The sequence below is a fragment of the Panthera uncia genome (assembly GCF_023721935.1).
Source record: "Panthera uncia isolate 11264 chromosome A3 unlocalized genomic scaffold, Puncia_PCG_1.0 HiC_scaffold_12, whole genome shotgun sequence".
NCBI lineage: Eukaryota > Metazoa > Chordata > Mammalia > Carnivora > Felidae > Panthera > Panthera uncia.
The window spans coordinates 17,116,757-17,131,205 of NW_026057579.1; the positions used below are offsets into that span (position 1 = coordinate 17,116,757).

General features: G+C 40.8%; 1 protein-coding gene across 4 annotated transcripts in view; it reads right to left on the bottom strand.

Annotated features, from left to right (window-relative positions):
* Window positions 1–14,449, bottom strand: part of CLIP4 (CAP-Gly domain containing linker protein family member 4) — an 86,894-nt gene that overhangs the window by 22,461 nt on the left and 49,984 nt on the right. For all 4 annotated transcript variants that reach the window (XR_007462346.1, XM_049651905.1, XM_049651904.1 and 1 more), the window contains exons 9-13: window positions 13,094–13,231; window positions 8,751–8,840; window positions 7,827–7,970; window positions 4,121–4,255; window positions 548–671 (exon numbers count right to left, since the gene is read on the bottom strand). Coding sequence is in view for 3 of the 4 variants with exons in the window: in XM_049651905.1 (XP_049507862.1) it covers window positions 548–671; window positions 4,121–4,255; window positions 7,827–7,970; window positions 8,751–8,840; window positions 13,094–13,231 (631 nt within the window). In the remaining variant the exon portion in view is untranslated. The remainder of the gene's footprint in view (window positions 1–547; window positions 672–4,120; window positions 4,256–7,826; window positions 7,971–8,750; window positions 8,841–13,093; window positions 13,232–14,449) is intronic.

The window sequence follows — 14,449 nt, forward strand, 5'->3', positions numbered from 1 at the left end:
AAGTGTACCATCTTAAGGAGAAACACCGAGGAGGTATATTATATATAAATCCTTAAAGCTTCACTTCCCCCAAAGATCTACTGCCTATCTATTTTTGAAAACTAAAGAAATCAGAGGAAAAAGCCATTTTGGTTCCATTAGGTTTGTAGGAGAATGAATGGGGTGCCTGCTGGCAGGAAATTTAATGTAGTTAGGATGTGACTGAAGCAATCAGAGAGCATTTTTACTTTTGTTTGCATGACAGATTAAGCTTGCTGCTCTCACTGTTCTTAGCAGCAAACGCCACTTCTAATAGCCTACACATACTCATAGGGTTTGCAAATGAGGAATAAAGGAGGGTTTTAAAATTGCAAATCCTCAGCAAAGCAAATTTAGCTTTCCATGAGCCTTCTCTCTGAAGAAGGTGGTTGGTTAACCCCTTGAAAGAAGACACGAGCTGTAGTCAGTGCAGTGCATGTCTTTAATACAAAACGAGGGAACTCTCACTATAAACCATTGTAAATTACAAAAAGGCCTTGTGAATAAGCATAAATGCCATCCTTCTCACCTTTGTACTCTGGATGGGGGAGCAAATATTCCGTATCTTGGAGAACAACTAAAATACTGCACACCTCCAACTGAGCCATCATTCTTGCCATGGGGTTTCTCAAGCTCTATACCGTACCAATATCCTAGAACAAGAATGTTGAATTTTAAAAGCATTTGCACTGTATCCAAAATTGTTATGCTATTATAAAAACCCAAAGCCTGGATGGCTTGACATTTTCATATATGACCAAAATGATGGAAGAGCATCATGATCGTTGTTTTCAAATGATAAAATTTGAAAATTTAAAAAAATAAACAGGAAAAACATTTCACAAGCCGAATTATGTATGTTAAAGGAGAGAGAGAAAATACACAAATCTGGCACAAATTAGCTATTATGCAAGTAGTGGCCAAAATGTATCTAAAAGCTATAATGAAAAAGAAACCGTCCTTGACTCAGGAATATGGTGTGTTTAAGAGAAGTACAGCACAAAAAAAATACTGAGCTGTATAAATCATAAAATGAACATATAATATTTTCATCTTATCCTCCCAACATTACAACACCACAAACAGTTCTTAAATAATTAAAGAAGGTCAAAAGTAATACGGAAAATACAACTAGACTTCATGGTGACTCTTCTTTTCTTTTTTTCCCCAGCCGGGGTAAAAATAAAAATCATATTTAACCTTAGCGAAAAGATTTAGATTCCTAGTAGGAAGGATTCTCTAAAAGGCTTTTAAGTATATAAAAGGGACGGCTCTGAGGAAAATTATAGGACTTCCTTTTCTAGAGAGCCTAAAGTTAAAGCAGTGAGGTTGCTTTTAGTGTGGTAAGAATTATGTAAATGGACATATACTCCTAGTCTAAGTATAGACATATATACTCCTAGAATAAGGATTCTCAAGTTGAGGGTACCCCAAGACCACTTAAAAGTGTCTAATGGTCTAGGGGCACCTGGGTGGCTCAGCTGGTTAAGCGTCCAACTCCCACTCAGGTCATGATGTCATGGTTCATGGGTTCGAACATGTCTGTGCTGACAGTTCAGAGCCTGGCACCTGCTTCAGATTCTGTCTCCCTCTCTCTCTGCCCCACCCCCACTCATTCTCTCCCTCTTTCACTCTCTCTCTCTCTCTCAAAAAGAAATAAACATTAAAAAAAAATTTTAAGTGTCTAATGGCCCATTTGTTTTTATTTAAAAGGAGAATACAGTAGTAATTGCCTTTGGCCTCTTACAATCAGCATCAAATAAAAAATAAAAACACAGACATTGAGAAATTTACTGCAAATTAGAATACAAAAATATTGTTTCTTTCAGATTACGAATTCAAAGAGCCAATATACCCTTAAAAATGACAACCTAGAAGTTCTTCGGTCTTTTCCTCACATGTTCAAAAAGATGACACTTGAGCCCATTTCTAGATACTTTTGTGTTGAAAAGACTAATGCGTGACCACTGTCTTCCATACTTAAACAGCGTGAGAGTAATGCATACAAACCTACTGCTTAGTCAAACTCATGCTCTGGGAATAGAGCATCATACTTCTGAATGTCATTAACCAGGGTTGTCTGGTTGCCATTTTTATTTCTCTGAGTGCCACCGTTACAGTGTTCCCACTTTAATATACCACATAACGGGGACATGTTTACCATATGACTCTTGAAAATGGGTAACATACCAGAGAAAGACATAATGACAAGTGCCAGCAACTGTGAGTACACACAGTCTGGTAATGGTATGTATCGCTTCCCACTCAAATGGTCATTTTCTTTCCAATAGAAAAGGCTAAAGAGGCCAAATGACCTCCCTCAGGCCTAGATCTTACAATCAGTAAAAAGCCTCGATAGTAGCACCATTCCCTAGCACCGACTGATTGAAATTTTGATGCCACAAGAAACACATGCTACTACTTTCTAAAAAGACAGAATGACTTCAACAGAAAAGTTTCCAACTTCTATGTTTTCTTATGACTTCCCACACTTCTAAATGCTTAAAATCAGGAATTGAAAAATGAAAAGTCAATGGAAAACAATGACTTGTAGCCAGTGAATCAAACCATTCTAACCTTGTTTAAGAGAAAGAAAGGGAACTCCAAAGACATGGAGATTGTGAAAAAAAAATACCCTACCTTTGGGATTCTTAGGTTTTTATTTGAGAACTATATTAAGACCATCCTAACTAATCTCAATTACTACCTGGAGACCTATGAGAGACATGAATTATACAACACATAGCCCATCTCAAATCAATTAGCTGGGTTGCAATTATAAATGGTATAATGAAAAAGTCTGTGCGGGGAGACAATTCTCCATGGCTCGCTCATGTTTCTGCATGTTTTATGAACAGAGGCACTTCCTGTCTTTCCATGGATGTCTGCACAGAGGGCAACCTTGGAGGACAGAGACAGAGTGTGGGTGGCCGGCCCACACAAAACACAGGCACGCTTGCTGTCCAATACAGAGGTTCTGATCCCTTATGCTCAGGGCCCTTCTCCTGTTAGCATAAACCACTGCATGTGCAGGTGTCACCCCCTGGGAACGGGGGCTCAGGGAGCAAGTGTAGGAAAATGCTGACACACTGGTTTCTGCTGCTGCTGTGAGTATGAAAGGGCTGTGTCTGAATCAGGAGCCTAAAGTCTTCCATCAGCATCTATGAAGCTGTGGCAACTACACAGGTGGGGTAAAATCTCAGATCCTTCACAGTTCTTGACAGAATGCTACAAACTTAAAATCAGTGGTCTCGGTAACCTTTTCCTCAAATGCTGCAATGCCACCATGTGTCAAAATAGCATATTGCCATTTAAAACATACAAACATGGTTTCACTCAACTGGCTTCTACATTTGAAATTAAAATCACTGAAAATGTGCGTCCGACTTTGGCTCAGGTCATGATGTCACAGTCGTGAGTTTGAGCCCCGCATCCGGCTCTGTGCTGACAGCTCAGAACTTGGAGCCTCCCTTGGATTCTGTGTCTCCCTCTCTCTCTGACCCTCCCCCGCTCATGCTCTGTCTCCTCTGTCTCAATAATAAATAAACACTAAAAAAAATTTTTTTAATCACTGAAAATGCAAAAGAAAGCTAATCTTTACTTTTGGAAACACAATATTAAGTCTAGGTTGGAATGACTATATAAATACACAAACGTGTGTTTTTAAGGTCCCAGGGTGCACAAAAGCTTTTTCATTTTCCCTTAAACCCTGTTGCTGGCTTTTCTCTCCAAGCCACTCTGATAAATGCTCTATGCCGTGAACTCATTTTAAGATTATCCTTAGCAAATATCTAATCCTAATATTTTCTCTCTGTTATTTAGCACGCTTGGCAATCAGTGAAAGTCAAGTTGGGAGAATAACAACTAATTTTAACACCAGACAATTTAAAACACAGCTGGCGAGGAAAATTTATGGATAAGAGTCAACCTGAGTACAAACAGTCCGTGGTTTTATCACTGTATTGCTTTTCGGTGCCAGAGCTAACATCCACAACAACTGTTAATCAAGAATTCTCTACAGTTAAGTTTTACCCACGTAAAATTTTAAACCTTTTGTATTCTAAAGCACGCAAACTGAGCAAAGAACGCACAGACAAGTTACCTGGAGCAAAGTTCGTTGTCCCAAAGAATTTAATGACGCCAATTCTCTGGCCTACCACCAGCACGCGATCTCCCAGGTGGAGCTCTCTAGAAGAGCGGCTGTTATTTGCTACAGATGCTGCTGAGGAATTCAAACCTGTTTAATTGGTTGGTGGAGGAAGGGGAAAGGGCAGAAAAAGAGCAGGAGAAAAAGGGGAGGAAAAAAAACAAACAAACTCAAAAAGCATATTAGCCAAAAAACCACTATGTATTCTAACCAGTCTAACTAGTTGAAGATTTCAACATATGATGCCTTTCATTATTTAATTTTTTTAATGTTTGAGAGAGAGAGAGAGAATGAGCAGTGGAGGGGCAGAAAGAGAGGGAAACACAGAATCCAAAGCAGGCTCCAGGATCTCAGCGCACAGCCCAACGTGGAGTTCGAACTCAGGAGACATGAGATCATGACCTGAGCCAAAGTCAGAGGCTCAACTGACTGAGTCACCCAGGTGCCCTGTGACACCTTTCATTATATACATCATCTACAAGCATGGCTCTTACATGTGAGGTCAATACATTCAAAAAATTTTTGAAGGGTTTCCTGAAAAAAATTATTGCCACGGGAATTTAATACACACAGTTCCTGGTACAGTATCCATCCTATCCAGATCGCCCGGGGCACGCTCTACTAGAACAGAGGCCAGGATGCTTTTTCTGTAAAGGGCCAGAGAGGGAGGATTTTAGTCTGTGCGGGCGATACCGTCTCTGTCACGACGACTCAGCTCTGCTACTGCAGCACAAACGCACGCAGACACAAAACGGGCATGGCGTGTTCCAATACGACTTTACAAAAATAGGTGGTGGGTTGGATTTGGCCCACGCACTGTAGTGTACCAATCCCTATTCTACTAAAATGCTACAATTAGAAACTAATTCATTGGAACTCAGTGTATAATATACATACAGGAAGGTGATTTCAAAGTGAAAATTGCTGTAAGTTTCCAATTACCTCCAACTGATCTCCTTATTAGAAACGAAACCACTCCCCCCCCCCCCTTGATTCAAACCTAATCCCTGAAATGCCCGCTGTGAAACATCGGAAGTCCTAGAGAAAGACTGTCTAGAAAGCTGTTCTGATATAACAGAGAAAAAGTGGGCCCTTGAGGCTTCTCCCATCAGTCCATAAACAGACCTGAACAGCTATAATCTGGGAAGGCAGGGGACAGAGGGTTAATCACACTGCCAAAGGGAGAGAGACTAAAGATATGGCATCAAACGAGGAACATAAACCCAGAGAGAAGGCAGGTCTGGAAAAAGCGCTATACTAAAAAGTCTTAGGCCCTCATAATAACTAATATTTCCACAGCACTTCACAGTTTACAAAGTGCTCTTCGTAGAATTATAATTATAGATAAGATACAAACTCAGAAATTAACTAAGACATGGTGTTCCCAGGTAGTCGAGGGCATACCAGGATTAAAGGCCGGGCCCTACAGTGGGCCCAAGTTCCCGGGTGGGTCCCCAGGCTATTTCAATGGCCCAAGGACAGCACATTCAACAACGGGATACAATGACGCTAAAAACACAGACTTCCTCCCCTCCCTCTGCCATTCCCCTGGTCTGCTCCTTCTGCTCCCCTGTACCCTAACTTCCCCGTACGTCTGCACCCCTCAAATGCAAACCTACAGAAAGTGAAATATCTACTCACTCTAGGAAAGTGTCCTGGGGAAATGTTCCTAGGGTCCCCAACATGGGTTTCTCTCATGGATCTCCTATTCTCTCTGCCTCCCTTCCTACAAGTTCCTCTTTCTCATTCCAATTGACAACTCTCTTCATCTATTATCTAAGCCTACATACCGCTTAAATTTATAAAGAGGGGAAAAACATTAAATAAGTAGGCACACTAGAGCTACTTCTTGTAACAGGCAAAAAGGGTAATTCAAAAGCCCAAATCCCAAGTGAAGAAGGCCTTCTATGAATGCGACTAAAACGAGGGCAGCGGGACTGCTGCATGCCCGGTCCTCTCACCTCTGTTCCTCAGAGGGCTGAGCAGAAACGGCTTGCAAGGGAAAGAGCATCTACTCAGAGAATACAGGTTCCAGGTGAACAATTTCAGGCAAAACTTCTAGGTTCTCTGCTTTTACAGTTTCAGCTTGTAGGTGTGTTATGCCAGTGCTACTGCTGAGGGCCCCTCCCCACCACGTACAATCAGTATTTTAAAGAGAAAAAAATCCCGTCATCAACATTTTCTATAATAAAATATTGGTTCAGTACAACTGTTAACAAGCATTCGAAAGAGAATCTGGGAACTATTATGAGGTTCACTGAAAACAATTTATGCCAAAATGGTTTCTTTTCCTTTCCGGACAAGGTTGCTATGTAGGTAAATAAGTGAACTGCAACATATTCCATATAGGCTGATTTGGGCAAGAAGTCAGCTATGAAGTGTTTTCTATATGCTCACTCGCAGCTGGAGAACTATGGGCCGCATGAGGTTGGGCAGGACTCAGGGCGAGTTAAAAAGCCCCATCAGGGGTGCTTGGGTGGCTCAGTGGTTGACTTCAGCTCAGGTCACGATCTCACAGTTCGTGAGTTCGAGCCCTACGTCAGGCTCTGTGCTGACAGCTCAGAGCCTAGAGCCTGCTTCAGATTCTGTTTCTCCCTCTCTCTCTGCTCCTCCCCTGCTCCTGCTCTCTTTCTCTCTCTCAAAAATAAATAAACATTAAAAAAAAGAAAAAAAAAGCCCCAACACAATAGTCAAACTGTCAGGAGAGCCTCTGACCCTCTCGTACATAGTTTTAAACAAGGACTCGAACTTTATATACGCAGATGACACAAAAGTAGGTGAAAAAGCTAATATTCCAGATGTATGAAACCAAATTCAGAGGGATAAAACCTCTAACATTAAATTGCATGAAAATACATGTACAGCCTTATATGGAGCAGCAGAGTGAAGAGCGCCAGCATAAGGCTCCGTCTGAGCCAATGACACAGTGTGGTCAGCAAACTGCAGGAGCAGCCCTACACTGTACTTGTGCTGCCAGGTGGCAGTCCAGCTCTCTACAGGCTGGCCGCCAGGGGTCTGGAGACCCGGGAGCATGAGGAAGAGCTGGGATGGAGGCAAACCGTAACAGCAGCAGAGAAAGCATCAGGCGGACCTCAGGATGAAGCCCGGGCGTCCCACTTAGAAACCGCCATCAGGCACCGAAGACTTACCTCCCTAAGTCTCGGTTTCCTCATTCATAAAATGAGGATGATAATAATAGTACCTACCCACAGGTTTGTTCTGAGAATTAAGTGAAATAAGGTGTGTAAAATGCTTAGACTAGAACCTGAAATAATAAGTATACAATCCACATTAGTTATTGTTAGTTAGGTCTAGATTAGAAAAGAAGAAAGATAATAACCATACGGTTTCCACATATTCGAGGAGCTATCATAAAGTTCTAAAATAGCCCTTAAAGAGCCAAAGGCATTAGATGCATCGGAAAGGGAAGAAGTCAGTCCAGATAAGGGAAGTGGCAGGGGCACCGGGAGAAAGGCAGGGAGACAGAGGATGCCCACGAAGGGGAGAGGGGTGGGGGCCACGGGAAAGACAGAAGAGGACAAGTAGTTCAATCTGACTGAAGTAAAAGTTTCCTTCTACACATTTAAAAAGAGCAAATCTACTTACAAACAAACCAAGATAAAAAACACCAAGAAAGCCTGGTTGAAAAAGCCATAGATACCAGCACTGGCTCTAGAGGAGACAGATGGGCTTTTGCTCACTGTCTTCTTGCCATTGCTACGTGCATTCAGCTTCTTGGGGTAGCTTGGTTTGTGTTCCAAAGACGATGTAGAGGAGGAGCTGCTGACGGATCCAAGCAGGGTAACTAAAACAGGTAAAGGAAAAGAACACAGAGAAGGGTGGAAAGTAAGAAATGAGCCACTAAGATGCTTTTCCAGGTAAATCCCTCTGAAACCCTCCATTTAGCTTCCTCTGTGGATTATCCAGTGTTGAATTAAATGCCCGGTTTCATCCAAACATACGGTAGTTCATATAGACAAGACTTTATAACCCAAGCAACTGTATTTTAACGATTCACGCCGGACGAGGACACTCTTACACAGAAGAGTACTGTCACATCATTAACTGAAGGTGACTACTTACCTATTCTACCCACCACTCTCTCTCACCTCCCACTTTAGATGGCTTAGTAGAATCCATCCTATTTATATTTTAAAATGCTATTAATTTAAGGTAACAAAAAGATAGTATTAAAATGTTTTGAGTTAATGAAGGCAAGCAGGAATACTCTTGAATTTTCTACCCATGCTCTATTCACCCAATGATTTGACAGCTGAAGGCAACTTTGAAACATTCTTATGAAGCCATCTACACTGGGGAATTTCCTTTCAGTCTCCCTCCTAATCTAATCCAATTGCTCTCTAATTTAAGTGTACGTGGATGCACAGTATAGGATTTTATGCCAAAACCACGTATATATTTTATGACGAGCTGCTGAAGGTATTTTCAAGGATGATTTGCTACTATAATGATTTTTTCCTTAAAAACTTTAAAACTTAGCCCCTTATAAGCTTTATCACTGTATTATTTTAAAGTTCCATCAGTAAATTAAATTTTTAGAATGGAAGTTATAAAATTATCTTACCATCTTTGTCTGTTACAGGTTTTGATTCTTCACCAGGAGGCAATGAAAGTGTTGATTCAGAAGCACTATCTTTTTTGGAGGTCATTAATCCTACCACATAGAAACAAACACTTTCAGCAAGAACTTTAACATTAAACATGAAAATGTATTTGCTTTTTTGTGTACAGACATCCCTCATTATCTAAATCTTATCCACTTCCAAAAACATGTTGGATAATCAATTCGCAGACAGCAGGGACCAATATTTCAATACATAAAGAGGGGAAAAAATGCATTCTTAGCCTCTCCATCTGAAAACCCCAATTTCCTCAAATACCACTAAAGTCTCTTTTAAACCTATTTAACAGTCCACTAAGGAATTCTAAATACAGTAAAACATTTAAAGCACAGGTGCCTAGTTGTTTGACACTTCGCACACTCAGTAGTGTGTCTGCACAATGCCAGCAGGTAGAGTGAACCTCACAGCTGAAGCACCACCGCCACCCACCCACTAGGACTTGCAAACAACTTATAGACTTCACTCATATGCGCGCAAACCCATTACAACAGATTTTCTATTTAGATAGCGAACTCTGGGTAAAAATTTTTGCAAATCATGATAGTCACTATTCATCAAAGTGAATGTCAGACAGTAAGAAACCCCCCCACTCTCTGCCCTGGGTGCTCTGAAGATAACTATCACCACACCCAAGCCTCACAAACAAACTCACTTTAAAAAAGAAAAAGCTCATGAATAATACTTCGCCTTACTCAGACTTCTGTTTCCATTCTCCAGAACCAAACTGTTTAAATAGGAAACCTAATGGACCGCACCCAGTTCTAAATTCCATTAAGCATCCATTTCAGTTCTTCTCACTTAGGAAGCACTGGAGTGAAGAACTATACTCTGAGCATCACAAACATGAGCAAGACCTGGTCTCAGCCTGAAAGAATCTTTTCAATCCAGTATGGAGGACAGATAGGGAGCATGGGTAACTAAATAACTAAAATATGAGGGCATGTATTGATAAGCGCTAACATAGAAAAGGGAGACAATAATCATGGCTACAAAGATAAATTAATGTCTTGAGAAGATGACATTCTGAGATAGGTCTTGAAGGACAGGTAAGACTTCTTCCAGAGCACAGTGGAGGTATGGTCAGAAAGAACTGAAGGTAGGCATTCTAGATGGACAAAAAGAAAAAAATCTTAAAAGACAGGGTCAGGGAGGAGAAGTAGCTTGGCTGGAATAAAGAACACTTTGGGATATGGAAGAAGTAAGACCGGATAGATAGGTCAGAGTGAAATCTCAGGGGGCAACGGTGCCAGATAAGGAATCAGTCCTCTTGTGGAAGGAATGAGCCTCTGATGGACTTTGCGTGAAAGAGGGCTGGCATGAACAGATGGGGGAACAATGTCACCCTGGCAGCAAAACTTAGAAGGAAACTGGATGGGCAGAGACAGGAAGCACAGACCAGAGAGGAGTTACTACAACAGGTAGAACAAGGACCAGAAGGACAACAGCAGGTACTGAACAGAGGGGTGGGTAACAGAGACTTCATGCAAGCACCCCACAGGGAGTTCATTTCTTATTTTTCAGTTTTAAAATATCCATTTGGTTCTTTCTTATTTGAATTAGTTTTAATGTTTATTTCTTGAGCGAGCACGCCAGGGAGGGGCAGAGAGAGGGAGACACAGAATCTGAAGCAGGCTCCAGGCTCTGCTCTGTCAGCACAGAGCCCGACACAGGGCTTGAACTCATAAACCGTGAGATCATGACCTAAGCCACAGTCGGACACTTAACCAACTGAGCCACGCAGGTGCCCCTGTTATCTGAATTTTTGAATTGAGATCTCTGGAGATTCACATGTAGTTGTATGAGTAATACAGGGAGATCTCTTGCATACTTTGCCCAATTTCCCCAAATGTAGCTGTTTATATAACTATGATATCACAACCAGGATACCAACATTGATACAATCCATGAATCCTGGGGCACCCCAGTTTTAACCACACTCATTAGCGTGTGCGCATGTGCCCATGCTCACACATCGTTTGGTTCTTTTTTACATCTTCATTCCTCTGAACTTTCTTTCCACTTGTTTCAAGAATTAACCTTAATTTATAGAGGATGGTTATAATATATTATTTAAAGCCTTTATCTGTGTCATGTCTGTGTCATGTCAGGGTTGGCAACCTTTGATTATCTTTTTCCTTGACAGATGTTGAGATTTTCCTGGTTTTTCGTATTTTGAGCAATTTTGGATTGCATCCTGTACATTTTAAATATATTATGTTGTGGGACTCTGGATCTTGTTTAAATCCTATGCAGAATGTTTACCATTTTGTTTTAGCAAGGACTCAACCCAGTTAGGTTCAGGCTGGACATCCCTCCCACCTTCTGGATGCTGTGCTTCCAATGCCAGTTCAGTTTCCAAGGCCTTTTGGGATCCTTCTCATAGGTTGTGCCATCCAGTAGTGTCTGGGACCTGGGCAGTGGTCTACCCTGGAGACCAAAGCCTGTGGTCAGATCCACACGTGTACAAGTTGAGAGTAAGCCCAGGAGTTCACACCCAACATTTTGAGACCACTTTCTTGAACTCCCTCCTCTCCACAGTCTCCCTGACACTTTCCTGCTCCTGGAGGCACCCCTTCCTGGTATCAGGGCAGGGTGCCTAGGCTTTAGTTCCCTTGCTCTGTCATACAGTCTCTGGGGACTGACTCTGCCTCTGGGGACAAGCAGTGAGTAAAAAGAAGACAAACTATTGGAGAGATTCCATCCCTATTCCTGGAACCACAGTTTCTCTGGTGAGAGAGAAGGGTCTTCCTCCCTTGGGGTTTCTGGTACCCGGCCACCCACGGCTGCTACTGCACCATGAAGGACTGCCTAGGGACTGGGGAGGGAAAGAACCAAAGGAATATAAAAAAAAATCTATCTTTTTTAAAAAAGGGATTTCCTCCATTTTCTGTCTAGTAGGGGACCCCCAGGGCTTCTCTTTGGGCTTTCTTTCCATAATGGCTGTGAACTTCTGGGTTTCAGGTTTAAAGGATACCATTTACAAGTGCATCAAAAAGTATGAAGTACCCAGGAACAGACCTAACAAAACTGGGACAAGATAGCTATAGAGAAAATTATAAAACCTTCCTGAGATATTTTTAAAGGACCCAATTAAATAAAGCAATATCCCAAGCTTATAATTAAAAGACTGAATATTGTAAAGATGTCAGTTCTTCCCAAACTGACTTATGGTTTAAAATGCAAAACCAATAAAACTTAAGCAGATATTTTTTAAAAGAAACTTAATAGCTTACTCTAAAATTTATACGGAAGTATGACTTACAAGGATCCAAATAGGCAAGACACTGTTCAAGAATAAGGTAGGAAGCTTTCCTTTACTAGATATCAAGATTTATGTTTTTACTAGTTATGAAGTCCACTACTGACACAGAGATATTTAAATAGCTCAATGGAAGAGAGTAGAAAGGCCAACCAAATTCTTGGGCAAAATCCCTTAATCACAGTAGAAAGCCTTTCTGCTTCAGCCACTGATAAGTTAGCAAGTACTTACCAAGGGTCTATTTTGTGCTATGTACTACTACAGTGAATACGAAAGTACAAAACACTCTCATAGCCCATTTAAAGTTTAAAATTTTGCTGAAAGAATAAAAGATCTGCACAAATAAAGCAATTGGAGGAAAAGACCCAAGATAACAAAGAATTGTGTGGTATGGATACAAGTGTACACAGAATTAGAGAGAATGGAGACACCAAAGTGATCTGGGTCATCAGCGAAGTTTTCTTGGAGAAACAGCATCTGAATAAAGAGGTAAAGCACATCCAGGACCTCAAAAGGCATGAGTCAAATTACTTCACCCAGAGAAACAGCATGAGACAAAGTATGGAGGGAAGAGGGAGGACAACGTACGCCCAAGACAGTGAGACATGAAACCACAGTTCGCCTATGGAGGCAGCCAGAGATCCCATAGAATACAGGAAGGACTCAGAGTCAGAATATTTTCTGATTAAAAGAGAAGGCACTAAAATTCTTGAATAGGTGAGAAACATAAAGCTAGTTGTGTTTATAAGGATCTACTGGAGGTATAAAATCTAGCTTGGAGGTTACATTAGCCAGTGATGAAGGTTTGCGGGTGGTAGGAAAGAAAGGAACAAATGTATAGTATTCTTGTCAGGAATCGAAATCATAAACCATGACTGATGTTTAAAACCACGTGAGATGTGGGTTTTATTAAATTCAGGTTCCACAGTTATCTAACAAAAAAGGGTGAAGCAAGCTAAATATAAGGCATTCCACAAAAGAAAGAAATATGCTGAATAAAAGATTTAACTTTCTGGCTTGACCTACCAGTATTTACTTTGGACGTTACATGAGCTACATCAATTTTCTGGGACCTGATAAGAGGCACAGCTTTTGCAGAGGTGTGTACTATATTCTTCCTTCGATCTTTTGCTTTACTTATCTTTGAAAGAGGTGCAAATATACCTAAGGGAGGAATGTAGAGCTTGAGTTAGTGCTAAACAATTAAGAGCATTTCCAATAAAGGGGCAAGTACAACCATTTGATAATATAAATGTTTAAGTTCTTTTTTAGTGCCTACCGGGAATCCTGTAGGGAGAGACAGGAAAAAGTAAGACACAACACTTACCCTCAGAGAGCTTACAATCTAGTTGTCAAGATGAACAACATACACAGTAATTTAAAAATCACATAAAAGATGCATGATCAGGTATTAAGTGAAATTCAGGGAAAACAGAAATGAGTGAAGGTAATACTTGTCCATCATTCCATCATAACGATTTCTGACTAGGCTACTGGCAAATAATAGTGCACTTCAGAGCATACAAACTATTCATCTGTGTCACTTTGTGTCTCCTTTAGGACATATTTTCCCCCCATGACAGCTTTTTATGCCCTTGTTCTATTTCTCTACCAGACTGTACACCTTTGGAAGATGAAATTCAAACATTATTCATTTCTACATTTCCCCACTGTACCTAATTTCAGTGCCTTACACATAGTAGGGATATAAAAAATACTCTCCAGTACAAAATATAATCTTCCCAAAAGGCATAGCCCTCAGCTCCTGACAATCATAAACAGCACAGTGCGTGCTTGGGAGGGGCGGCATGTGGGGACAGAGGGAGGGCCTGCGGATCTGCAGCGGCTCAGAGTATAAAATTCCATTTAAAAAAGAGGAGTTTACCCAGGAAGTGAAATATCCAGTATAAATAAGTATGCATAGACATTAGAGATAGTGTATAGACTACAAATACAAAGATTATCTGGCTAAGACATTTTAAATTAAAAAAAAAGTCATAATATGTATATCACACTCTTCCATCGGGTGTTTACAATCTAATAAAGACATACTGTGACCAAAATGTAAGATGTACATTAAAAATAACTTTTTTTTAAAATGAGTCTGTAGAAATGCTCAAGACTACCAAAAGTGACTGCTTTGTTAATAACCAAAAAGTGCTAACTATATGCCTTTTCTGCTAATCATGAAATGCTTTCCTCCTTGGGATTCTATATTACTTTCTCCTGATTTTCCTCTCTTCTGACTTCTCCACAATGTTCTCTCTTCTGTCTCCCACCTGGCATATTTTCCTTGAGTTTCTATTCTTTTCTCTAAGCTCTTTTCCTTGCCAAATACACACACACACACACACACACACACACACACACACACACACACAC